A 27,131-nucleotide genomic window follows, 5' to 3' on the forward strand; every position below is an offset into this window, starting at 1 on the left:
GCCTCTAAATTCACAAGAGTTTTCTCCAAAAAGAGAGAAATTCTTCCTATATAAATCCTTGTAAACTTTGAAAAATATCCATTATCTTTTTTTTTTTTTTGAGAGAGGGAAGTTGGGAGAGGTGGAGGGACTCTTAAGCAGGCTCCACATCTGGGGCAGGACCTCTCACAACCTTGAGATCATGACCTGAACTGAAATAGGACACTTAACTGATTGAGCCACCCAGGCACCCCTCCATTGTCTTTTAAGTGCCACCTGTTTAGGCCTTAGGTGTTGAGACTAACTCTGTATTGTTGACTTTCTTACAGTCGTAAAGCTGTTAAGCAGTGGTCTTTTCTTCATCCTTGTTTTGGAATCCGCTAGCAGTGATATGAACAAACACCTTCGTTGGTTTTACTCTGAGAGGCTAGGAATGCCTATCTAAATTTAAACCTTCATTGAGATAAAGTGTACATGCCACAGAACTCAGTCTTTTGAAGTCTTACTCATTTTATTTTTTATTTTTTAAAAGATTTTATATACTTATTTGACAGAGGGGTCACAAGTAGGCAGAGAGGCAGGCAGATGGAGAGGGGGAAGCAGGATCCCTGCTGAGCAGAGAGCCTGATCCTGGGCTCAATCCTAGGACCCTGAGATCATGACCTGAGCCGAAGGTGGAGGCTTAACCCACTGAGCCACCCAGGTGCCCCGAAGCCTTACACATTTTAAAGTGCACAATTTTTAGTGTATTCTCAGAGTTGTCTAATTATCACTCTTTATTCCCCCAAAAAGAAACCAGGTACCCATTGGTAGCCATTCTCCATTTCCCCTTTTCCTGTGCCTTCCGCAACTGCTGATCTAGTTTCTGTTCCTAAGGGACTATTGGGTATATTTTATAATTAGGAGTTTTCTGTGACTGGCTTCTTTCACTGAGCATAATATTTTTAAGTTTTATCCATGTTGTAACATATCTCAGTACTTTTTTGCCTTTTTATGGCTGATTCATATTTTCTTGTATGGATAGTCCACACTTGGTTTACCTAATCCTCAGTTGATGGATGTTTACGTTGTTTTCACAAGAATACCTTTTCAGGGGTAGTTGGTTGAAGCCCAGATGCAATTTCTTCCATATGCCTTTCCTTGCGGCTCTGAAGTCCATTTCAGCAAATAGCTGGAAATAAGGTGGAGCTGTGGTCACTTGCAGAAGGCCTACTGTGTGAGAAAAGATAGGTGTAACAGAGAAGTAAGAGCCAAGGGCATTTGCTGTTGTGGTGGGGTGTGATGCACACACAGCTCTAGGTGTGGTTGTTACTTTATGGCACCTGTCTCTAATCTACTTGGAACTGAATTCCTGTTCTTTTAGGCAGAGGAAGATGTATATCTCTGATTATATCTGAAAAAGGAAGTAGTCAGAAACACATAACTGTTTCTTCATAGTTAGGTTTTAGTTTTTACCAGCAGCTTTAATAGAGCAAGTCAAGCAGTATTAGGAATTTTTGTCCTAAGCTTATGTTGTTTCCATCATTTTATTTTCTTTTAAATTTTATTTATTTTATTTATTTATTTGACAGAGAGAGAGCATAAGCAGGTAGAGTGGTAGGCAGAGGGAGAGGGATAAGCAGACTCCCCACTGAGCAGGGAGCCCAACATGGGGCTGGATCCCAGGACCCTGGGATCATGACCTGAGCTGAAGGCAGACACTTAACCGACTGAGCCACCCAGGTGCCCCCATCATTTTAAATTAAACTGTGAAGAGTTCTCTTCAGAGTACTCATGAATAAGCACAATAGTTCTATATTTTTGGATATCTTTCTCCACTGAATGTTGAAGTGATCACCTGTGAAATGATGCTTGTTCACAGTGGCAAAAATGCAGTTCGCCTGAGCAGGTGGCATCCTTCTCACTCAGTGGTCATAGTTCCAGTTACCTGCACTGCTCTTGGCCTTCATTGTCCTGGGACCTTCTTGAAAGAATACTATGTTTTAAGGCTTTAAGACTCTTGGTGCTTTCTCCACTCCTCTACATGATGTCATGAGCTGCGTCTCTCTTATTTACCATTTCTTTCCTTTTACTGGAATATTGACTGAAAGGATAGTAGGTCCTTGGTATGGTCTGTTGAGTGAAAGGATAGATGGGTGAGTGGGTGGACAGACATAGAGGAAGGGTTGGGTAAACTACCTATGCTTGGAGGATGGTGATAGAAGTGTGGCATTTGTGTTGGAGTACAATAGTGCGTAAGATTGGGGAGATTCTTGGAGATAGAGGGTTTCTGATAGAGGATGGAGACCGTTTTATAGGTAAGAAGAAATTATTGGGTAGTTTAAATCACAGGAATGACTTGATGAAGCTGGGATTTTACTGAAAGTAACTCAAGGGGAAATGAATGATAAGAGCATTGCCCGAGGGTACCAATTGTTCAATAAACCTGAAACAATAGATTTTACACATCAATTTTTATAAATCTCATATTATGGACCAATCAGATTATCAGTTGAATATTAACATTACATTGAATTCAGGCACGTTAATTATAAATCTATTCAAATTTTCTCTTCCAGATAACTTTTTTGTGGATGACTATGCTAGATTTACTATTTTGGATTCCCAAGGCAAGACTGCTGCTATAGCCAATAGTATGAACTATCTGACCAAGAAAGGTAATCCATTTTAGGTTTATCTTGGATTCAACATTTTCTTTTCTTTTTTTAGTATTTGTTGAAATAATTCAGTTTTCGGTGTCTGCTAGAAAGAGATTTCATCATTTATTAGTTATTTCTTAAATGATTTGAACCCCCAAAATACCTGTTTAAAATTCAGTTCTTTATGAAGTGGAGTTTTTGAAACTCCAAAAAGTGGAGTTTTTGAAAATTCAAACGTTGTTTTTATAGATATATATTAGATATTAAGGTGAAATGAAAAATTTTTTCATGATTCAAAATGTGAAAATGTTTATGATGTAAACATAGGTTAATGGATTGAAAATTGGTTTGACTTGCCTCTTCAGTGACAACATTGAGTTAATTTTCTTAGGGTTTATAACATAAACTTGGTTCTAGGAATCCTTGTGCACATTTTAAAACTGATTTTTATGGAGTCAATTATTTAGGCTAATATTGTGTGAAATGATATCAGGCAGATATCATTTCATACATTTAATGGCAGACAGATGCTTTCCTCCTCTGGTCACACTTACTATCCTTTCAAAGCACTGACTGTTATTTAAGGCAGCTATTTTTATCCACACTGTAGTCTTTTCCTAGGGAGAATTTCTGGCTTCCAGGAGGGGGTGGGGGAAAGAAGGAAAAAAATCCCCAGATCTATGTAAATAAAAGCAATTGCTCTATTTGGTTCCTCAAAGAAATTGGTTTTGAGGGGCCCTGAAACAGTGCTATAGCAGTAAGGGGACTACAGAGCAGAGAGAAGATTGATCATATTAGGCATTATTTTTTAAAATTTTGACTCTTATGGTAGGCATCAGTTATAGCAATGACATTTTCTTCTACTCTTTTTCCTTTACCTCTGTCTAGGAATGTCCTCCAAGGAAATCTATGGTAACTTTAAACTTCACAATGTTCAGTTTCTTTTCTTAATTATCTTATGTGGTTTCAGGCAATGTTGTGATTCAGAATTTATTGACACTTTATTGTGACATTTCTGGAACCTGTGGGTAACAGTAGATAATTTGTCAAATGCAGGTAAAATTCGTGTAAATTGTATAAATGTTTGCAAAGAATTCTATTTCAGAAAGTTACAAATTAATATGATTAAAAACTGATATGTTACCCACATGTTCAAAGGCTCTTTTTCATTGTATATGCTAACAGTTGCCTAAACCATAGTAGAATTGATAAATGCATGTTCCTAGTTTGTAATTAAGCCATATGGAAGGTTACTCTGCTTCCATTCTAGTATAGAAGTTTCACTACTTTTGCTTTGTATCTTTATTAAACTTGTTATTTTCTTATTTTTTGCATGTTTTTCAGAAATTATTTGGCTTAATAACAATATTGAAACATAAGTGTGTTTTTTTCCCCTCTGACTCAGTGTATTATTTTTCTTTTTCTATAGATGATTCTTTCATTAGGCCTGTAACATTTTGGATTGTTGGGGATTTTGATAGCCCTTCTGGAAGACAGTTACTATATGATGCTATTAAACATCAGGCAAGTATCTACACCTCCATTTTGTGTGCTAATGTTTCTGTTCTGTGTGGGAAGTGGGAGTCCTGCTTTTTTAGTACTTGAGGGAAACGACCATTGTTTCTTCGAGGAAAGTCTGCCCACTAGTGAGATTTATCTGTGATATTACAAGTAGTGGTAGGTAGTTCTTTTTCATTGTGCTGCACTGTATTGTATGGCTATACCCCAAAGTTATAAAACTTTGTTTAATCTTTTTGATTGACAGTGGTGTTTTTTTCTAGTTAAGGGCTATTCTGAAGAATGCTGCTATCACTAATCTTGTAGGCATCCTTAGATACACATTAGTATGAAATTTTGTTGCCTATATTCATGACACAAGGTTTTATGGGTCCCAAATAACTTTTCCAACATGGATTCTTATCGTTTTACTCAGGGAGAGATTAATTTAAAAAAAAAAAAAAAGACTTTATTTGTGTGTGTGAGAGAGAGAGTGCATAGGCAAGCAGGGGTAGCAGCAGGCAGAGAGAGAAGCAGGCTCCCTGCTGAGCAAGGAGCCCAATGTGTAACTTGATCCAGGACTCTGGGATCATGACCTGAGCCAAAGGCAGATGCTTAACTGACTGAGTCGCCCAGGTGTCCCAGGGAGAGACTAATTTTTTGCAAGGGATCTGGAAAGGCCATGTGAACAATGAAGTATTTGAATAGAAGTCTAAAGATTGGTTGGGACTGAGAGGAGGAAAGATGGGATGGACTTGGGGTTTGCATGCCAACATGAAGCATGCAGTGTGTTAAAATAATACAAAATGTGTTGGGGAATACAGGGTCTGATGGTCTGTAATGGAGCTGTATATACATGGATGGTGAGAAATGAAGTTGGCAAGGTAGACTGGCGACCAGTTCATCTGGCAGTTTGAAAGCCTGGCCATAGCATTTTAATTTTATTCTGTATACAGAAGAGAAGTCTTTGAAGAGAGGTTGTATTTACTACTTAATGGAATATGACAGTGTTAATTGTACTTTTTAAATTCAAAACATCTACCATATAACTCTTATTTCCCATTTTGTAAATAGAAATCCAGTAACAATGTTAGAATAAGTATGATCAATAATCCTAGTGAAGATATAAGTTATAAGAAAACTCAGATCTCCAGAGCAATCTGGGCAGCTCTCCAAACACAGAACTCCAACTCTGCTAAGAATTTCATTACAAAAATGGCCAAGGAGGAGACTGCAGAGGCCCTGGCTGCAGGAGTTGACATTGGCGGGTTCTCTGTCGGGGTAAGTGTCTGTGTGTTGCATGGCTGCCTTGTTCTGTTACTTTCCACAGAAGTTCATTCCCATGGTCTGATGTGTCTTGTTCATGATTGGAATTTGTGATTTTGGTACCGAGTTTCAGAGGATTTTCTTAGTTTGGAAGAATTTTTCCAAGAAATAACAATTCTGCCATATTCCCTTTACCACTTTTAGTACGTTTAAATAAAGTTTTGAGATATGACTCATCTAAGTTTATGTTTTAAGCACAAAGCCATTTGTTTTGTATAGGCTTTAAAAGACAATATTTGATTTGTTTATCGAGGAAAAAAACTGGTTGAGGTTTCTTACGAGTAAGAGGCTTATGTGTTCTTGATGTGTTCTGATATAAACCCACATGTATTCATTATATGTGTTATAACCTTTTGGACTGTTTTGTAGATTTAAAATTCTTATAAATGACAAGTATACTTGATGTTTCAGTTAGAAAAAAGGGCCTTGAAATTAGCAAGATTTTAAAATGCAGAATAAAGTTATAGTGAAGAATAATTTACCAACGAACAATCACAGAAAAGAATAGGAGCAGGACATAAGCATTACTTGATGCGTGGGAGGGTGGGAAAGAATGGGAGGAGTGGAGAATTGAGACATCATAATATTAATTCTTAAAATTAGTTCTGATTTTCCATTAGAGTATTTTATGATTTATTCATTATGACTATTTTTATGGCTTGCTTAGTAACAATTACTTTTCCTTAATAACAATTACTTTCCTAGGGCATGGATCTCAGTCTTTTTAAAGAGGTCTTTGAGTCTTCCAAAATGGATTTCATTTTGTCTCATGCCATGTACTGCAGGGATGTTCTGAAGCTGAAGAAGGGACAGAGGGCAGTTATCAGCAATGGAAGGGTGAGGATTTTGTCCTGAGACAAACTTGATCTCAAATTAGATCAGTGAACAGTGTTGGCAGTGTTCTCCTCCAAAGCTAGTAAACTCTTCAAACAGAGCTGCTCTTTCCAAAGGGGATTGGGGCATATGCAGTGCCAATGATAATTTGTTCACCCTTATTTCGAAGGAGGTTTGTTTTTGATAAAACATCTTTGTGTAGAACCTTCTTGCTTTGTAATTATGTTCTGCCACATGTACGGTGGCAGTGAGAGTGTGGTGTCTCTTAAAGAGTAGGTTGATAAAGCTTTGATACATGAAGTATTCATCCTCTGTGGGGACTGTGTTCATAGTCGTGTGGTCTCTTGTCAACTTCACTGGCTCAGGCTTAGACTATTTCATACATATCTGCTGCCAGGGACATGAGACTGTGGGGGATTTACCAAACTTTAAACTCTTAGCACTGAGGGTGAAATCTCTGCTGTCTCTCACTCACTACATTACATCTCTGGTTTGGCTCTGTTTTCTTAATACTCAAAGAGAATTAATGAAACTATGTTGCTATTTTGCTTTATTTCAGAGTTGCTTACTATAAAAATATTGCGAAGTATACAAGTCTACCCTCTGTAGTAGAGGAATTGATAAGTAAATAACTGGATGAGTTGATTTGCATTTTATTTTTACCTTTTTCATTGATTTTATTAGATGTGTACATGTCTTGGGTCTTTAAAGTGGTTAGGTTTATAAGATAGCCTGAGGACAACAGAGGGCTTCTTTCCAGCTGTGATTCTAGTACCGAACACTCTGCTCTTCTTCACAGATCATTGGGCCACTGGAGGACAGTGAACTCTTTAATCAAGATGATTTCCACCTCCTCGAAAATATCATCTTAAAAACTTCAGGACAGAAAATCAAATCCCATATTCAGCAGCTTCAGGTGGAAGAAGATGTGTAAGTTTTGCCATGGAAGAAATTAATTTGTGCATGTCATAGGGACTGTATTAATTGAACTTCCCTTATGCTACCTATTTCATGGTGTTTTATTTCCAGTTTGAACATATAGTAATGCTTTTCAGTTCAGGTGTTTATTTATGCTTCTGTTGAAACAAGTTAATTTGTTTAAAGAAGTGAATTAGGTCTTTCCATTTTGTTTTTTTGATTGTGAAAAATTTCAAACATATGCAAAATCGAGGAGGGAGGTTGTTTTGTTTTGTTTTTGTTTTTGAATCTTGGGATACTTTTGTGAAGAGATACTTTCCCTTATATGTTTTATTTTGTTCAGGAAAGGAAAGTCAGGTTAAATGCATATTTTCCTTTATTTACTAGTATAGAATGTTGACTTATTTCTCTTCCATCCTCCAAAGGTGATGATTTGGATATTGTTGGTTTTTAATTTTTAGTTTAATTCTTTCAGTGTTGTTATTAGCTAATGTATTTTCTTCAAGATTTTATTTATTTATTTGATAGAGAGAGAGAGAGGGAGGGAGCACAAAAGTAGGGGGAGCAGCAGAGAGAGAGGGAGAAACAGGCTCTCCACTGAGCAGGGAGCCCAGTGCAGGGCTCAATCCCACGATTGACCTGAGTCAATGATTGACCATGATTGATCATGACCTGAGCCGAAGGCAGGTGCCTAACCATCTGAGCCACCCTGGCACCCCTTGCTAATGTATTTTAAAGAGTTATTTCCCAGTGGAAAAAAAAATGAATTATTTAACTGGTCCATATACCTGCTAAGTACCTAGAGCCTATAGGTCATATACACATGGTTTCTGTATTAAATATCAAGTGAATATAGTTGAAAGGTGTATTTTTATGTTTAATTTTTTGAGGAGCCATCATACATTTTTCCATAGAGAGTATACCATTTTATTTCTCATTGGTAATGCATAAGGGTTCCAATTTATTCACATCTTTATCAGTACTTGTTATTTTCTGGGTGGTTTGTGGTTTTTTTTTTTTTTTTTTTTTTTTTTTTTTGGTTTGTTTGTTTTTTGTAATAATCCACTCCAGTGGGTGTGAAGTGGTATTTCTTTGTGGTTTGATTTGCACTTCCCTAATGATTAGTGATGTTGACACCTTTTTTTTTTCTTTAAAGATTTTATTTATTTATTTGACAGAGAGAGATCACAAGTAGATAGAGAGGCAGGCAGAGAGAGAGAGAGGAGGAAGCAGGCTCCCTGCTGAGCAGAGAGCCCGATGCGGGGCTCGATCCCAGGACTCCGAGATCATGACCTGAGCCGAAGGCAGCGGCTTAACCCACTGAGCCACCCAGGTGCCCCTGTTGACACCTTTTTATGTGCTTATTAGTTATTTGTATGTCTTTGGGAAAATACTTTCCCAGTGCTTTGCACATTTAAAAAAAAAATTTGAGAGAGAGAGAATGAGCACAAGAGGGGAGAAGGCAAAGGGAGAAGCAGACTCCTCGCCGAGCAGGGAGCCCCATGTGGGACTTGATCCTGGGACTCCAGGTTCATGACCTGAGCCAAAGGCAGCTGCCCAACCTACTGAGCCACATAGGCGCCCTGCATGTTTTTTCTTTTTTTAAAGTAACCACTTTACTCAGAGTGGGGCTGGAACTCATAACCCCAAGATCAAGAGTTGCATGCTCCACTGACTGAGCCAGCCAGTTGCCCCTACTTTGCACATTTAAAAATTTTTTTATTATTGAGTTATAGGAGTTCCATGTAAAAATTTAAATACTCTGGTTATCAATCTCTTATAGATAGATGATATGCAAATATTTTCTTCCCTTCCATGGGTTGCATTTCCATTCTTTGATAGTGTTCTTTGGTGAATAAGTTGGAGGATGTAAAATTTAAAAGTTCTGGTTTTTTTCTTCATCCCTTTCATATACCCTCATTCTGCAGGGTTTAAGATACATGTCTTAGTGATGGATTGACTTGGATAGCTGCCAAACTAGTTCCTTTGCCAAGTCTTGTGTGATAGAGGAAGGAATTTTTTTTCATCTCAACCAATAATGAGGCTATAGATAAAGAAGTTTCCTGCTACCTCAGTGGCTTTTTAGTGATGCCCTTTGTTCTGGCATATGAAACACTTCCCTGATCAGGCCAAGTGTTCCCATGACTTGAAACCATCATATTGTGGGCATAGACTTGGTGTGGTGTGCCCTTGGATCACTCACTCTGTGTGGAGTCTTTGTGGACTATATAATTACCAGTTTTTCTCTTACCTATTGGTATAAAGTTCATATGTTCTTCAAACCATCTTGTTGGCACTTAGTACTTAGGCTGATTATATTATGTTCAGTGGTAATTGGAAAAACCTTCATTCAGTTAAAGAGATGCTAAATTTCACCAACTATGTTTTTCAGGGCAAGTGACTTGGTAATGAAGGTGGATGCTCTCCTGTCAGCTCAACCAAAAGGAGATGCAAGAATCGAGTACCAGTTTTTTGAAGACAGACATAGGTACAGAATTAATATTGAATTTATGCATATTCTTGAATAAAAATCTTAAGATTGCCTTTACCTCATCTTCTTTGTTTTTCCATATGAAGTGTGTTCTTAATGGAATGGGTAATTTGTCTGGTGTGCAGTTTTCATATATACTCATTTTCATGTGCTGAACTCATATGCAGATCTCAGTTGCATAAAATTTGACATTTATTTCTAAATAAATCTGAAATAGTTCTGACTGTACCCTTTTAGAAAACAGAAAGCATTTAATGAAACAGTTGTAGTTTCCTGATACTCAAAAATAAACAGGTTGTTAGAGCACTTGTATTGCTCATCTTTTATTGAAAACGGTTTTGTTTTCAATAAAATAAAAAAAGTTTACCATTATGAAAAAGTCCTTGCCTTTTAGTTTTGAGTTTTTTATTTGAAAAGTTTCAAAGCTAAAGAATACTTGAAAGATTATTACAGTGAACATCCAAATGTCTTTAAACTGGTTTCACCAGTTGTTAACATTATGCCACAGTTATATGTCATCTGCGTGTGTGTATGTGTATGTGTGTGTGTGTGTGTATCTACATATATATATGTATAGTACATATAATGTATATTTATGTTTGTGTACAAACTTGCATGTACTTATATATTTTTGAATCATTTGAAGGTACATTGCAGACAACATAACACGTCATGCCAGAATTCCTCAGCGTGTATCTCCTGAGTGCTAGAAATAGCTCCACTGTTGAAATACCTCAGAGATTTAGCCTTGATACAGTGACATTAAGTAGTACACAGTCCATAATCCTCTTTATCCAAGGCCCCAATAATGACCTCTGACAAGTGTTTTGTTCTTTGATTTGGTCCAGATCACATGTTGCAGTTCTTTGTTGTGTGTCTCTTCTAGTCTCCTTAAATCCAGTGCAGTTCCCTGCATTTGTTTTTTATTCCTTGGGGGGTTTTTTGGGGTCTTTTATGACACTGACTTTTTTAAGAGTCCAGACCAGTTATCTTGTAGAATGTCCCATAGTCTGGGTTGTTTCCTCATGATTAGACTTAAGATTAAATTGTCTTTAGGAAGAACCCCTACATTGGATGTCTGGAGCCAGGCAAGTTTATATATTTTGATTATTCCTTAGAGACTTTAGATATTGAAGTCTGCATCCTGCTCCTTTATGATTCTGATTTAATTATCTGGGGTAGATTGGACTTTGGTTTCATTGATCTGTGCTTTCTTACAGCCAGTTCTTGTTGGGATCAGATTTACCATACTGTTTGATGATCCAGGGTAGAATGGAGACCCTCTCTTACCTCACTGGCTGTGTGTCCTAACTTCTTAGATCGCCAGTGGGTGACGACTTCTGTAGCTCTTTGCTAATCCTAGTTGGATTTTGCCCATTAGCACCCATCTTCTCATCACTGTACTTTCAGGAAGTAATCCACCTGATTATTACCACAGGAAACATATTTCCTAATTGGCATACTCTCCTGTTTCCTTTTTGCGGCCAAGGTAGTGAGTCCTGAGCAAGAATCTCTTCCCTTTTTAGAACATCATTTTCTCCATGAGTCTTATTTCATTAAAATGCTATAATTACAAATTCTTTTATGAGTCAAATTATAATTAAGAGAAATTCTTCTTATTGGGGGTTGTGTTAGTTAAAGGAGTATTTTATTTAAATCAGAAGTTTCTCATTTATGTGAGAAATAAAAAGGTCTGAATTATTGGTTATGTATATCCTTCCCTGAAAGTGTGGCTCACAGCATAGCAGCAGGGCATCATCTGGGAGCTTGTTGGAAATGCAGAATATCTGACCTCCTGTTGCAGGGAGCTTGTTGGAAATGCAGACCCAGACCTCCTGAGTTAGTGTCTACACTGTAACAGGATACCCCCAGGTCACTCTTGTATACTTTAAGATTGGTGAAGCATTGTATTTGATGTTTGCTCTTCTCACTTAATGAAAATGTGTATGACCCCCATAACTTTTTCCTGTGTCTGTCCCTTTCGGTCTTTTCTTTACTCTGGTCTTTTCTTTAATACAGCAAGTATGTTTCTACATGATATTGTTAGTTTATACTGTTCTCCATTTCCATACCACTGTTTCTTTCATCTTGGCTTTTGTTTTGCTCTTTTTTTGTTCTAGAGATGTGGGGTGTTTAAAGGCCACACAGGGTCAGTTGCTGGTTATGCCTGTTGCGGATCACTTAGAACACTGGTCAGAACATTAACATGTCACACAGAACTCTACCCAGACCTGCCAGGTTCACAGGTTTTGGCCTGGGCATGCCTGACTCAGATGCTGTACCCTGGAGGACCCTTTGGGACTTCTTTTTCTTCCCTTTGTGAGAATTTACATAATGCTCTTCTCCAAGTGAGCTTTTTCCTTCTGGAATTCTAGAGAAGCACAGAAGTCCAGGTTATCTGAGGGCAGTGGCTCTCATACTTTGGTTTTTACCTAGAGAGTTTGTTAAAAGTGGAGATTGCCTTACCCACCCCGAGTTTCTGATTCAGGAAGTCTGGGTTGTGGGTGACAGTTTGTTTCTAACAAATTTCCAGATGAAGCTGATACTGCTGTTCTAGAGCCACTCTTTGAAAATGCTGTATTAGAGTAAAAAAAAAAAAAAATGTTATTCTGGAGTAATTATTGACAGTTGGAATTGTTAATTTTATAAAAAATTAAAAACATCTGCTTTGATAACAGGCACAAAGCTATATTGGTGGTTATTTCCAAAGCAGTTAAGATTTGAAATAACCTTCATCACCATTTAAACTATAGTTACCCAGTTGTTTTTTTTTTTTTTAAAGATTTTATTTATTTGACAGACAGAGATCACAAGTAGCCAGAGGCAGGCAGAGAGAGAGAGAGAGAGAGGAGGAAGCAGGCTCCCTGCTTGAGCAGAGAGCCCGGTGCTGGGCTCGATCCCAGGACACTGGAATCATGACCTGAGCCATAGGCAGAGGCCTTAACCCACTGAGCCACCCAGGCGCCCCTAGTTACCCAGTTTTGTTAGTTATATTTTATGTTGTACTTTCGTTTTCCTCCTACTGGATAAATGTTCTTGCCCAGAACAGTAGTGATTAGCACCAGTACTACATTAAAACATTGTTCAGAGCAAATAAATATAGGCATTGATTTGACCAATTGATATTTTGGAAAATTGGATATATTTTAAAATCCTTTCAATTTTATTCCTTTTCAAAATATATTGGAGGCTCCTGCCCCTCTTAAGTCATCTAAGTCAATATGACTTTAGAGGGAGGCTGTGCAGCTGGAACCTACAGATGGGAAAATGTATGTTCTCAGAAATCCTAGAGGTGCAACCTGAAACCTAAACAGCTGTTTTTCACTTACTAAGAAGACAAAGTATGTATAACTTAGTATCCTCATAAATTGACTCAGTTCTTTTGGTAATGTGGTTGACAGTAGATAATATTCACAAAAATATTTGTATCCTGTGACTCTGTAATCTCATGTGTAGGACTTTGTCAACTTGAAAGAAATTTCCAACTATGAAAAAAGCTGTATGTCTGAAGTTATTTACAGGCTGCAAGCCTTCTAAATGCCCAACAATAAGGAATAGCTTAAGTAGACATGACAGATTCACATGGTAAATAGAAGATTATTTTTTATTCCAGATATTTGATGTATAACAATACGGATATTGTTTTGGGTTTAATATTTTTTGGGTATAGCTGCTCTTTATAGAGGCATTTGAGAAGGTCTGCAGGGGTTGGGTTCGGGTGGCAAGATTTTATGATTATTTCCTTTTTCTCTTACAAGTTTTCTGTAATGCTCTTTGTATTTTTAAAAATCCATTTACTTCTCTTTTCATACCCTTCTTGCTAGGAAATAAAAGTTGGCGTAATGTTTGTAATTGTCAAAAACATACGTCAGCTTTTAGCAGGTTTTGGTTAAATAAAATTTTAAGCTGGTTTTCATCTTTTGTTCATTTTGAGTGAGCTTGAGTCATTAGCAGGTTTTGCAAACTTTGAGGTAGACATAATTACATGGTTAACCACCACATAGCCTGTTTTAGATCTGAAGTGTTTTTGGGAATGCTGAGAGAGCTGATAGGTTATGTTTGTCTTTGAAAAAAAAAAAAAAGGTTAACTTTATTTCCTATTTTCCACCAGATTAACATTTTGTCTTTTTGATCTTTGTAGTGCAATTAAAATGAGGCCAAAGGAAGGGGAGACATACTTTGATGTTGTGGCTGTTATTGACCCTGTCACCAGAGAAGCACAGAGACTTGCTCCATTGCTCTTGGTAGGCATGGCCTAAGAGGCAGTTGGCATCTCTTTATTGGAAGTGGTCACAGGCCCTGTGACTCTCTAAAAATGTCATTGTTCGCCTAGTTATCTTCAGAAAGCTACAGAATATCTTGGCAGAGCAAATAAATGTCTTCGTAAAGATTTGTAATGGATCTGGAAACAGCCTCATAACCTTAGAAAGTTGGTACAAGTTTGGTTGGTTTCCTCATGTAATTTAAAAAAAAAAGTCCTATTTAGAAAAAGATGTCTTTTAATTAAATTGATTTATGCTGTATTTTGATTTATAATGAATGAGAGTTTAAAAAGGTAAAATAATTTTGTTTTATTGTTTTCTTTTTCGAAAACTAGCATTTTTAAAATGTAGCATGTCTTTTAGATTTGTATAAGATATTACAATTTTAAGTAAATTTAAGAGCTTTGCCAAAAAGACAATTGCCTCAACTTTCTTTTTTGAGTTGTATTTCTTTTTTAAAGTGAACTTTTATTGGTGTGCAATCAGCTAACATTTTTGTGATTGTGTGTATGTGTTATATATATATATATATATATATATATATATATAAATGCTTTTTTCCTATTGTAGTGTATAAACCGCCATGATGAACCTTTAAAATTTTCCTTGTATAGACAGATCTCCATTATCCCATCAATTACTTCATATGAGGGGTAGAAGTAATTTGTAGTAGTCCTACTTGCCATGTTTTTGCCAAGTGATATGTGTGTGTGATTTAGATTGTGTGCCAGATTTGAGAATTCCAGAAATCTCTCCAGTCCAGATTTTATGGCTTTTATTATCTTTCTGTCTTTCTTGAGATATTAAGAGATCTTCTCTCAACTCAGTGTCAGAGTGATAAGTTTCTGAAGAGAAAATACAAATATTTTGTCTCAAATATCAGTCACTTTCTCTATAGGAAAATTTTATATTTTATCTCTTGGTTTGCTCTTTCAGGTTTTAACCCAGCTGATCAACATGAATCTGAGAGTATTTATGAACTGCCAATCTAAACTTTCTGACATGCCTTTAAAAAGGTAAAACAAGCTATTTAAGAAATCAATTGAAAACGTGGTACTAAATCTGAAAGCTGGTATTGAATATTAAGGATCAAATGGGTTTATATGTGGACTTTATGTTTGAAAACATCATTTACTTTTGTTCAGTTTTGCTAAATTTCTGCTTTAATCAGAAGTTCTAAGAATTTAGTGTGGGTATGGAAGCTTTTAGGTGGCATTAGTTAAGTTACTCAAGTTACTTGGGCCTGCCTGCTTGCCTTCCTCCCTCGTGTCCTCCCTCCCTCTCTCTCTCCATTCCCTCTATCAGAATTATGTATTTCTTTAATTTTAGAGCATTTAGATCAATATAGCTAAATTTACCTAGTTTAAAAGAAATGTGCTGTGGTACAGAAAGAAATTTGTCCTTTTTATCTTAAAAGTGGAACAGTTATTTCAAGTTGAAGTATATTTGTTATAGGAATCTTGCTGAGGCACATTTGCATGTATCTTGAGAAGGAGGGCAGGCTTAGCTGTAGGTTGTCTGACCCTTGGAATGGTCATTTATGAAGAAAGTTAAAAAGCAGTTAATAGTGATAGGGTAACATCTGCTGGGTCTTGGGAAATTCCTGATGTAAAAAATGTGCCGTGTTTTATAAGTTAGATTCTAAGTGAATCCAAATACTATTTGAAATTGTTCTCAGCTTCTACATTGTCCTTGAATAGGAGAAATGTTTAAACTACTGTGTATAGTGTTTTCAGGGCTCACCTATGAACCCAGTCACCATTAAGGACTTTGTATTTAAGAGAAAAATAACTTTTCCTCACTGAAGGGAAGCATGTGGTCAGGAAATCTTGTGACTCCAACAATATCCATCCTTAGTAGTATCAGAAAGAATGACCACTCCTCTCAGTTCTGTCCCTGCTGCTCTTCCCTTCCATCTGCAACAACTACAGGAGGCATAAACTAGGGCAAGAGATGGTTTTGGAAACACTTTTCCAATCTGGGAGGTTACCCTTCCAAATCTAGTTTGTTTTATTTTAAGCCAGTTCGTTACCTGTGTGGATGGCTGTGAACTTAAGGACTGTGAGTGTATTAAAAAGACTGACTTTTTATTTTATTTTTTAATTTCAGCTTTTACCGTTATGTCTTAGAGCCAGAGATTTCTTTCACTCCAGACAATAGCTTTGCTAAGGGTCCAATAGCAAAATTTTTGGATATGCCACAGTCTCCTCTGTTCACCCTGAATTTGAACACACCTGAGAGTTGGATGGTGGAGTCTGTCAGAACACCATATGATCTTGATAATATTTATTTAGAAGAGGTAAGAGTATCATTGCTTCTACATATGTCATCTTTGTAAAACCTGTTTAAGATGGAGTGATTGGTAGTATTTTCTGACTGAACAGACTGGATCACAATTCAGGCAGGGCTCTGAGATGTCCGTGTTCATGTATAATTGTATTTTAAAAATCATTGAGATTTATTTCACATACCATAAAATTTACCTTTTTAAAGTATATAGAATATAGTTCAGTAGTTTTAATATATCCTCAGAATTGTGCAGCCATCACCACTAGACAGAAACTTGATACCCATTAGCTGTCACTCCCCATGACCCCCTGGCAACCACTAATCTATATTCTGTCTCTATGGATTTGCCTGTTCTGATGTTTGATCTATAGAGAATCATTTATTTTTGTGACTGGCTCCTTTCACTTAAATTATTATTTTTAAGGTTCATCCGTGTTGTAGCATGTATTAGTATTTAATTCTTTTTTTATTGCCAGAAAATATTTTATTGTTTAGATATACCACATTCTGTTTATCCACTCATTGATAGACATTTGGGTTGTTTCTACTTTTTGGCTATTTTAAATAATGCTGCTGTGAACATTCATGTCCAAATTTTTATAGAGGTGCTTTTTTTTCTCTTGGAATTGGTGGATCATATAGAAATTCTATGTTTAATCACCTGAGGGATTGCCAGACTGTTTTCCAGGGTGACTGCACCATTTTCCATTCCTGCCCATGATATTGAGCATTTCACATGTGTTTATAGGCTGTTTGTATGTCATCTTTGGGGAGAAACATCTGTTTAAATACTTTGCCTATTTTTAAAAATTTGCCTTTTTTTTTTTTTAAATTGTGGAATTGTAAGAGTTATTTGTGTATTCTGTATACAAGTCTGTTATCATATATGATTGATAAATAATTTGTTCCATTCTGTTAGCTGTCTTTCACTTTCTGGATAATGTCCTTTAAAGCACAGATGTTTCAAATCTTGATGAAATCTGTTTTTTTTTCCTTTTGTTTCTTATGCTTTTGTTAGTATACCTAAGAAATCAGTGTTAAATTCCAGGTCATGAAGATTTATTCCTATGTTTTCTTATAAGACTTTCAAAGTTTTAAACTCTTACATTTAGGTCTTTTATTCATTTTGAGTTCATTTTTGTATGTGATGTGAGCTTGAGTTACAGATTTGTTCTTTGAGTGTGAATATCCATTTGTCACAGCACCATTTGTTGAAAAGACTATTCTTTCCCCACCGTATGGTCTTGGTACCTTTGTCAAAGATCTATTAGCCCCGAATGAATTTAATTCTAGACTCTCAGGTCTCTTCCCTTGATCTGTGTGACTATCCTTTGACCACAATTGTCTTACTCTAGTTTTGTTGTCAGTTTTGAAATTGTTAAGTTAGTTTGCGAATTTTGTTCTTACTTTTCAAGGTAGATTTGGCTATTTTGGGTTCTTTGCATCTTGGAATCCACTTGTTAATACTTGTAGAAAAGGCTGCTGGGATTTTGATAGAGATTACAATTAAATACCTAAATCATTTTGAAGAGTTTTGGCATCTTAACATTAATAAGTATCTGACCTATGAATATGGGTTGTCTTTCCATTTATTTTTGGGTCTTTGATTTCTTTCAACAATGTTTTATAGGTCTTAGTATATAGGCCTATAAAAGATCATTTCATCTGCAAATAGAGGTAGTCTTATTTCTTCCTTTCCATACTGGATGTCTTTTATTTAATTTTCTTGCCTAATTGGGAAATTTTTAAATTACCAATTCAGTCTCTTGTTATGGATTTGTTTGGATTTTCTGTCTCATCTTAAGTCATTTTCTGGAGCTTGTGTTTCAGGTGTTTATCCATTTTATCTACATTATAATTTGTTGGCCTATAGTTAGTCATAGCATTTCTTATAGTCTTTTAAATTTAGTTTTGGAGTGATGTCTCCTTTTCCCTTGCAGATGTCAGTGAGTTGGCTCTTCTGTCTTTTAATTTGTGGGCAGTCTGACTAAAAGTTTGTCAGTTTGTTGGAATTTTCGAAGAACCAGCTTCTGGCTTCATTAACGTTTCTCTTTATTTCATTTATGTTCATATAGCTATTTTGAGTATCTAAGTTAAGTGGTCCTTTCCCCTTAAGAATGATTGAGAGCTCACAAGTGTAGTTTCAGTGATGTCTCTTCACAGCCCTCACTCTGTGTATTAACACAGAGTGTATTAACAAAAGAATTAAAACACATGTTCTTTACTTATAAGGAGCTTATAGCATCTCAGAGCCTCCTTCCTTTCTAAGACAAATGTTTCTGTGTCTGTCCTAAATATCTCTTCTTATAATTGAAGCCTGTTTCCTGGTTCTTCTTGGGAATTGGGAAACCAAGAACTTGAAGATAGTCATTAAAGGACTTCTCAGCCTTCTTTTCACTAGGGTAAAGAAGAATCCCTCAGGTGCTAAGTTAGGGAGAGTGTGTGAACACACTTACCGTATTCCCACCTCAAACCTGTCTACCATGTTTGTTAACAAACAGGAAATGCTGTCTTTGCCCTTGAAGAACCACCTTTTGCTGCGGAGATGGTAAGATGGCCACAGAAGGCCCTAAAGAGCAGTGAAAGGAGGCACAGAAGCAGAGCAGCTCTCTTCCATGTCCTTAGAGTGTTTTCTGCTCTTTCCTAGGCTTTCTCTGCTTTCTCTGTATTGGCTAAAAACAGAGCCTGGGACTTGGTGAGCGTGTGGAGGTTTAGCCCTTAGCTTTCATTATTATGGCTTTGGAATTTAGTGTTCAGTAACATATTAAGCTCCAAATAGTGTGTTATTAGCATTAGATAGGATTACAGAGCCAAGTGTGAACCATACTGGGATAAAAACCCTTTAATTAACTAAAGCCAAGGTGCCCCAATGCCTTGCAATTACATCATATTTTCTTCAAGGAATCAGTAATAATTAAGGCAGTTGATGTAGAACATGAATGGTTTTGTGCCATTATGGAGGCATCAAATACATTTTGGATATTTGCCTTTAGAACAGCAGTAGTATTTACAGCTATATCCTGTAGGCCAAGGTGAATTTATGTTTTTCTCTTTTGTTTCTCATTGTTTCTTTGTTACCTTCTTTATTCTTTAGCTTTTAGATAGGTTTATTCTTTTGGCAGTGTATTTTACATGGTTTCCCTGATATTACTTCCTAGATGAGAGCCTTATCCTCTCTGTAAAGCTATACGAAATCTCCTTGCACAATCAAGATACAGAGCATTTCTATCCCCCCAGAGAGTTCTCTTGTGCCCCTTTGCAGGCAGTTCCTTCCCCCTTTCTGTTACTATAGTTTTTGCCTTTCCATAAATTTCTTAGAAATATGACTGTACAGTATGCAGCCCTTTGTGTCTGTCTTTGTTCAGTTTGTACAATGCATTTGCAATCCATGTTGGTGCATGGCTCAACAATTTGTTTCTTTTTATTGCTGAGTAATTTTCAAGTGATTTAATTCTGCTACTGCAGGTGGATAGTGTGGCGGCTGCTGAGTATGAGCTGGAGTACCTCTTGCTAGAAGGTCACTGCTATGACATCACCACGGGCCAGCCCCCACGAGGACTGCAGTTTACATTAGGAACTTCGGCCAACCCAGTCATTGTGGATACCATTGTTATGGCCAATCTGGTAAATAATAAGTACATCAGGTGGTGGTATTGAGTCATGTTAATTTGGGCACTAGAGTTTATGGATAAAGCAGTTTGCATTCTGAATGTGAGTGAGATTAAAATTCATGATTGAATAAATTTGATCAGTATAAAAATCTAAGTTAAACTTACAGGTTGGAATATCATATTAGCCTAAAAAAAATGCTAGACTATTCTGGATTTTCTGTTCTGATCAAATTGGTGCAAAGCAGATGCATTGCTTAAGAGCTGACAGCATTTTTCTTGGCTTTGGAGGTTTGTAGCTTATTCACACATGACACATTGATCCTTCACTCGCTTACAGATCAAGGGCCCCCCTCTTGACTTCACTGGCCTGTATTTTGCTAGTGTTTCTAATGGGTAGATTGATTGATTGATTGATTGATTGATTGATTATCTCTCTCTCTCTTTTAAAGAATAGCACTGAATTTATAATTGTCTTATTTAAAATATGAGTGATATTTCAGAAAACGAAATAACTGTCCCTCTGAAACAGCATTTTGATGTTTCAAAGAGAACTAAAATTTGTCTTTCTTCTTACCTTAGGGCTACTTTCAGTTAAAAGCCAACCCGGGAGCTTGGATTCTCAGACTAAGGAAGGGTCGGTCTGAAGATATTTATAGAATTTACAGGTAGGATTAAGTGATGTAGGTGCTTCTTTTCCAGAATATTTTACAGAGAATCAGCTTGAATTGAGTACTACAGTGGCAGTTAACTGGGGAATAATTTATGTGTGATGAAACAATGCTTTTCCAGGAAATTGAGTATGGAAGAACTGTCAGGGCATGATTGGACAATAAGTGGTATGAAGACTAGTAAGTATGTCGGGTTTCACTCTTCAGTCTTTCCTTTGTGCTAACAGCATCTCAGAATCAGGTCATTCTCTCACTGTGATGCAAACCATAGGCAGATGAGAAATTGAGTTATTTCAAGAAAGAAGAAAAGAAGTGAATAACAGTCAATCTTTTCTGCCTAGATAGTATATTTCTTGACCCTGGGTGAATTGCAGATACACAGAAGGTATAAACTTTGGCCATGAAATCTTGGTGCTGGCATTGGCTTTCCTGGTCTGGGGTAATATGGCAGTACTTCCAGAGCATTTTGTCAGTCACCAGGTTTTTGCCTTCAGGTTTGCCATGGCTGCCTGTTAGCTTAAAAAAATTATACTGACATTTTGAGATGATCTTTGTATATGGTGTAAGGGTGTGGTCTAGTTTCATTCTTCTGCATATGACTGTCCAATTTTCTCAGCACCATTTACTGAAGAGACTGTCTTTTTTCCATTAGATACTGTTTCCTGCTTTGTTGAAGATTCGTTGACCATAGAGTTGAGGGTCTGTTTCTGGGGTCTCTGTTTTGTTCCATTGACCTATGTGTCTGTTTTTGTGCCAATACCATGCTGTCTTGATGTTTACAGCTTTGTAATAGAGCTTAAACTCAGTCATTGTGTGTCCTCAGCTTTGGTTTTCTTTTTCATAATTCCCTTGGTGATTCGGAGTCTTTTCTGGTTCCATACAAATTTTAGAATTGTTTAGAATTGTTTAGAATTGTTTGTTGCAATTCTGTGAAAAATGTCGGTGGTATTTTGATAGGGATTACATTGAAAGTATAGATTGCTCTTGGCAGCATCGATATTTTAACAATGTTTATTCTTCCAATCCATGAGCATATATGGAACATAAGGAAAAGCACAGGAGACCATAGGGGAAGGGAGGGAAAACTAAATGGGAAGAAATCAGAGAGGGAGACAAACCATGAGAGACTCTGGACTGTGGGAAATAAGCAGAGGGTTACAGAAGGGAGGGGGTTGGGGAGATGGGGTAACCAGGTAATGGATATTAAGGAAGGCATGTGTGGTGATGAGCACTGGGCTTTATGTGCAACTAATGAATCATTGAACACTACATTCAAAAACTAATGAGGTATTGTATGTTGCTCAATTGAATATTAAAAAAATAATTAAAAGGGGAAACAAAAAATTATACTGCCTTTTAAAAGGTGTAATCTAAATTCTGTTTAACACAATTTAAATTAGTTTTAATTTAGAAGAGAGTTTGTGTCAATTTTTAGGGAGGGATTTCCATTATAGTGTATTTAAAACACCCTCTTGTTGTGTGATTTTAGTTTTAAGAGCAGCATGGATTCTTGAAGCTGTATTATAATAACATTCATTGTAAATACTAGGTTTTCTTCCCAATAACGTTTTCTTAAATATAGTTTTGCAGAATTTAATCCCATCATGAGAAATTTACTTGTTCTTCTTCTAAACACCATCCCTTCCATATGCCCTTTCCTTGGCTACTCTTCCCCCTACCCTAGGAATGTGGGGTCCTCCTCTCTTCCTGCTGTCTAGGGTTCCCTTCGTCTTGGATATTCCCAGATTCTGTAGTGTTTCATGCTCCACATCAGAATCTTTCCTTGCCTGAGAACTCTGCTCTCTGCTGAATGATATTGAATGAATGTGGTGAATTCATATTTTATCATGGCTTTCTGCATTTAACACCTTGAAAATTGATGCCTGGAAATTTTAGGAATTAGTTGATTGAGGATATCTTATTTTTAATTTTAAAGTTTCCGATTCTGCCCTAGCAGATAGAGCTTACAAATAGAGCTTGTTATAGTTCTTTCTTCAGAATATGGGCACCAGGTTGAGTTGAGACTAGAGTTGGCTGATTGTGTGCCTCCAGGCAGAAGGATAGAGTGATGCCCTTCCGGAACTCTGAAGTAGAGTCATGCTTTGTTACTTGTCTGTGAAAGAGTAGAAGTGATGTGTTTCTGATGATGGTGCAGAGTGGCTTATGCCCCTGGGCAGCCCTTTATTGCTGGCGCTGAACTTGGCTCAGACTTTGTTAATATAGGTGTTGATTAAGTGCTCATTATGTGCTTGCCAGCACTGGGAGCTTTTTTCTTTGTGAAAGGTAATTTAAAGATTTTATTTATTTATTTGACAGAGATCACAAGTAGGCAGAGAGGCAGGCAGAGAGGAGGGAGCAGGCTCCCTGCTGAGCAGAGAGCCCGATGCGGGGCTCGATCCCAGTACTCTGGGATCATGACCTGAGCCGAAGGCAGAGATTTTAACCCACTGAGCCACCCAGGCACCCCTGTGAAAAGTAATTTAAAGAGGAGACTCAAGAAGGAAGTTTGGGTTGTGACTGCAATGTTCAATGTTTGAAGGATAGAGATTCTGACAAGTGCTTCTGTGTAGCTTGAAGGGACTTCCTGCAGGTTGTGAGAAATTAATTTGTAAGTAAAAACTCCTTTATGATAACAAATATGGCAGATTGATGTCAGACCACTTACTGCATTTTGAGAATTGTGATTTATAATGTCTGTCCTGCCCTTTCCCTTTCTTTTCTTTCTAAGCCACGATGGCACAGATTCTCCTCCTGATGCTGATGAAGTTGTTGTTGTCCTCAACAACTTCAAGAGCAAAATTATTAAAGTGAAGGTGAGTTTGGTAACCCTAAGACAGACACTCTTTTATAGTGGGTAAAAGTAGCAGTATTCTGGCATTCAGTAGCTCTTGTCTAGATAATGTGGATGTGTTAATGATAATGCTGTCACTGTGGTCATCATTTTATAATATATATGCAAATAATATATGCATATCAAATCAAATCATCACATTGTGCACCTTCAATTTTTACAATGTTTGTTAGTAATTATATTTCAGTAAAGCTGGTGGGAAGAAAAACCTGCTTAAGACTTTAATTCACCTTTGGACTTTTAGTTTTGTTTAGTTTTGGAATTTATTGAAATGCCTTTTTTTTTTTTTTTTTTGAGAGAGAGAGAGAGAGAGAGCATGCGGGGGTGGGGGGCGGGGAGACTATGCGGGGGGGAAGAGAGAGACAAAGAGAAGAGAATCCTAAGCAGGCTTCATGCCCAGCCCAGAGACTGATATGGGGCTCATTCTCACCACCCTAAGATCATGACCTGAGCCGAAATCAAGAGTCACTTAGCCAGCTGAGCCACCCAGGCAACCCAGAATACTTTAAATGTAAGATGTTTTTTGTAAATATACATTTGTGGCTTTCTTCAGCAGAGAGATTGCACCTTTTGAGTAATCTCAGTGAGCAATAATAGTCTCATTTTATATAAAGTGTTTTCACAAGATACTATTTTGCTTACATAGCCATCATTAACATTATTATTGATGACTATTCTCAGAAAATTGGGAAGGATGCCTATGAAAATTCCAACAACAATAATAATTGGTATCCCTATTTCATTTCTTTTCACTTCTCAGAATTTTGAAATTCTTAATGCCTTAAACACAAGTAATAAGTATAGAATAAGTAATCATTACACACAGTAGAATCTAAAGCAGCCCACATAGTTGAGCAGAAACCTGGTCTCTATGCTGGTGAGAAGATTCAACCTGTTTTTTTCCTGGTAAATCCTAAAAACAGGCTGTGATCTAAAGTGACTTCCTGTCAATGCTCATGTGGGCTGTATTCTACCCCTGGAAAACCAGCTGTCAGCTTGGTGGATTAGGTTTCTAGTTTTGCTTTGACTGTGTTTCCTACACAGTTGAATTTGAGGTTCTTTGACCATTTTTCAAAGTAAAAAAACTTATTATCTAATTAAGAGAGGTTGCTGTCTCATCATCTGCAGTTTTAATGTATGTTAATGATCATTCTATTGAACTCGTCTAGACTCTGGGTTAGTTGTCGTGCTTATTGGAGAATTCATTTCCTGTTATTGACAGCATTCCTCACATATGGTTGCAGGTTCAGAAGAAGGCAGATATGGTAAATGAAGACTTGCTGAGTGATGGAACTAATGAAAATGAATCTGGATTTTGGGACTCCTTCAAATGGTAAATTGGTATCATTTAAAATAAATAAATACATATATGTGTGTGTGTGTGTGTGTGTGTGTGTGTGTATCTTTTAAGGAAAAGGTGCGATGTAAGCACCATCTCTCCCTTCTTTTGAGTATAAGAATCTTATCTGGGCCTTGCAGAGTCTGTACTGTGCCACCACACCTTGCACTTTCTATTTAGAGTAGATGAGTGTTTTCCACTAAGTGAAGGAAGTTAACATCCCCTTGTGGGGAAGTTACTTCTTGACTTTCACTGGGTTGTGCCTGCCTTTTGGAGAGTTCAGTTTACTTCCCATTGAGCAGATCACATTCTGTGCAGTCACCTGTGTTCAGTCTATTTGTGAAGCTCTGTGGTACCCTGCAGGCAGCATCCTTCTCTTTACCCTGTGCTGGCTTGGTTCCTTGTGCCCTCTTGGGGTCCCAGCGAGTGTTTCCCTGGCTCCTCCTGCATTACCGCCTAGGGAAGGAATGGGAATGGGAAACACTATCTCTGTAGCTCTCCCCTTAAAGGGCTGTGTGTCTGTACCAGAATTTCAAGTGTTCTTGTTTTTATCTTTTTTATTATTATAGGGGCTTTACGGGAGGACAGAAGACTGAGGAAGTGAAACAAGATAAAGATGACATAATTAATATTTTCTCCGTGGCATCTGGTCATCTCTATGAAAGATTTCTTCGGTTAGTTGTGTTGATTATTTCAGTATATATGAATGAGTTTGTCACAGTATTCTTACTTAGTAAATCTTTTATGGGATTCTGTCCATTATGCTTCTGTGTATCTGAAGTACTCTGAGGATTGCGAATATATAATTGTATTTGTTTTGTTCTGTCAGTCTGGCTGTATCTTAAATGCATCTGTGTGGATATTACAAGGCTATAAACCTTTAACAGCACTGTAGGCACAATATAAATAGTGGTGTTTAATTGGCCAATGACTTAAGCAAGTCATTGCTTAAACCAGAAATTAGGAGGTCAGCACAGAGAATAGAAGTGGAATAGGGCCATGGACATGCCTTCCAAAGACTCATAGTTTAGAGCGAGGATTGATCTTGGTTCTCACAGAACAACACCTCTGTTTATAGACAGATTCAGAGGGCGAAGGAACTTGCCTGAGGTCACACAGTCAGGGCCAAGGAAAGGTCACAGCCTTAGGCTGGTTGAGGCAGTGCTCCCCAGGGAAAGGCTTGCCTGTGAATATGCTCCTTTGCTTGAGAATGACTTTCCTAATGCCAGGGTTCATTTTACATTTAATTTTCCATGACAAATCTAGTGTGGCAAATAATTAAACTGTCATTTTACTCAGGTTCAGTCCTCCCATTTCCAAAAAATAACTGACCTAAAATAAACAAGTTAATGTTAAATGTTGGTTATAACTCAATTTAATTAAATTCCTTGACTCAGTTTATTTTTGTCTGTTTTCAAAGTAGGAAATCCTGATGCTGTAGCCATTTGCTATATCCCCTGACCTCTCCCAGCTCTCCTCCCTGGCAGGGTCTTCAGTTGAGGCTGTGGGGGGCAGTACGGCCACACATAGCTGTTGTGGCTTACAGGTTTTCTTTTCAGAGTCCTGTAGTCAGTTAACCACAACCTTCATTATTCATTTGTACCATAATTAAGATAGTAGTTCATGAAGCAGTTTATTCAAAGATGTAACATGATTAAAACATTTGCTTTTATCAGGTATATTTTTATGGGTGAGAAATACTCTTTCTTTCCATTCAATGATAACTTTGTATAATAAGTATAGTTTTCCATTTCCATGACTAAGCGTCTCTCTTTGCCATCTATTTGCTCTGCCATGAAGAACATTAGCAGTCTCGTGATTGACTCTACTTGATTTCTCTGAGATTAAAAAGCATTGGAAGATTATTATTGATTATTGTTTGCTTTTGTTTGACAGTATAATGATGCTGTCAGTACTGAAGAATACCAAGACTCCTGTGAAATTCTGGTTCTTGAAGAATTATTTGTCTCCCACATTTAAGGTTTGTTCCTCAGGAGAAAGGAAAGGATTCTTATTAAGGAGATATGTATGGTATAATAGAGTTTTTACTGCTTCAGTCTTACTTGTATGATTTAAAAATTTTCATTTTAATTAGATTTCCCTTCTTCAGTTGTATATGTATTTTTTTGTTTATTTAGTTTAAGTAATCTCTACACCCAGTGTGGGGCTCGAACTGATGACCCCAAGGTCAAGAGTCACGTGCTCTTCCAACTAAAACCCAGCCAGGAGCCCCTGGTTGCATATTTCTGTGTTCATTCCAGACTGGATTATTTTGGAAAGATAGTCCTTATAACACCAAAAGCAAAATTTTGACCTGTTTGAAGCTTGGATAACATTAGAAGAAAATCTGTATCTTTTGTTTTGATAAAATACATTCTCTTCCTCTGAGCATGTATTTATAGTTTAATTAGAAAGCGTAGTGGAGGT

At 37.1% G+C, this 27,131-nt stretch overlaps 1 protein-coding gene across 2 annotated transcripts in view; it reads left to right on the forward strand.

Moving 5' to 3' along the window:
- Positions 1-27,131, forward strand: part of UGGT1 (UDP-glucose glycoprotein glucosyltransferase 1) — a 117,764-nt gene that overhangs the window by 69,600 nt on the left and 21,033 nt on the right. Inside the window, exons 20-35 of one of the 2 annotated variants that reach the window (XM_046018854.1) lie at positions 2,538-2,636; positions 3,507-3,530; positions 4,048-4,142; positions 5,190-5,396; positions 6,147-6,278; positions 7,075-7,205; positions 9,586-9,681; positions 13,826-13,928; positions 14,883-14,962; positions 16,056-16,245; positions 19,701-19,859; positions 20,426-20,511; positions 23,243-23,327; positions 24,610-24,698; positions 25,274-25,378; positions 26,601-26,685. In XM_046018854.1, coding sequence (XP_045874810.1) covers positions 2,538-2,636; positions 3,507-3,530; positions 4,048-4,142; positions 5,190-5,396; positions 6,147-6,278; positions 7,075-7,205; positions 9,586-9,681; positions 13,826-13,928; positions 14,883-14,962; positions 16,056-16,245; positions 19,701-19,859; positions 20,426-20,511; positions 23,243-23,327; positions 24,610-24,698; positions 25,274-25,378; positions 26,601-26,685 — 1,766 coding nt within the window. The remainder of the gene's footprint in view (positions 1-2,537; positions 2,637-3,506; positions 3,531-4,047; positions 4,143-5,189; positions 5,397-6,146; positions 6,279-7,074; positions 7,206-9,585; positions 9,682-13,825; positions 13,929-14,882; positions 14,963-16,055; positions 16,246-19,700; positions 19,860-20,425; positions 20,512-23,242; positions 23,328-24,609; positions 24,699-25,273; positions 25,379-26,600; positions 26,686-27,131) is intronic. The other variant, XM_046018856.1, reaches the window with a different exon arrangement.

Source organism: Meles meles, chromosome 9 (genome assembly GCF_922984935.1).
Source record: "Meles meles chromosome 9, mMelMel3.1 paternal haplotype, whole genome shotgun sequence".
NCBI classification, from domain to species: Eukaryota; Metazoa; Chordata; class Mammalia; order Carnivora; family Mustelidae; genus Meles; species Meles meles.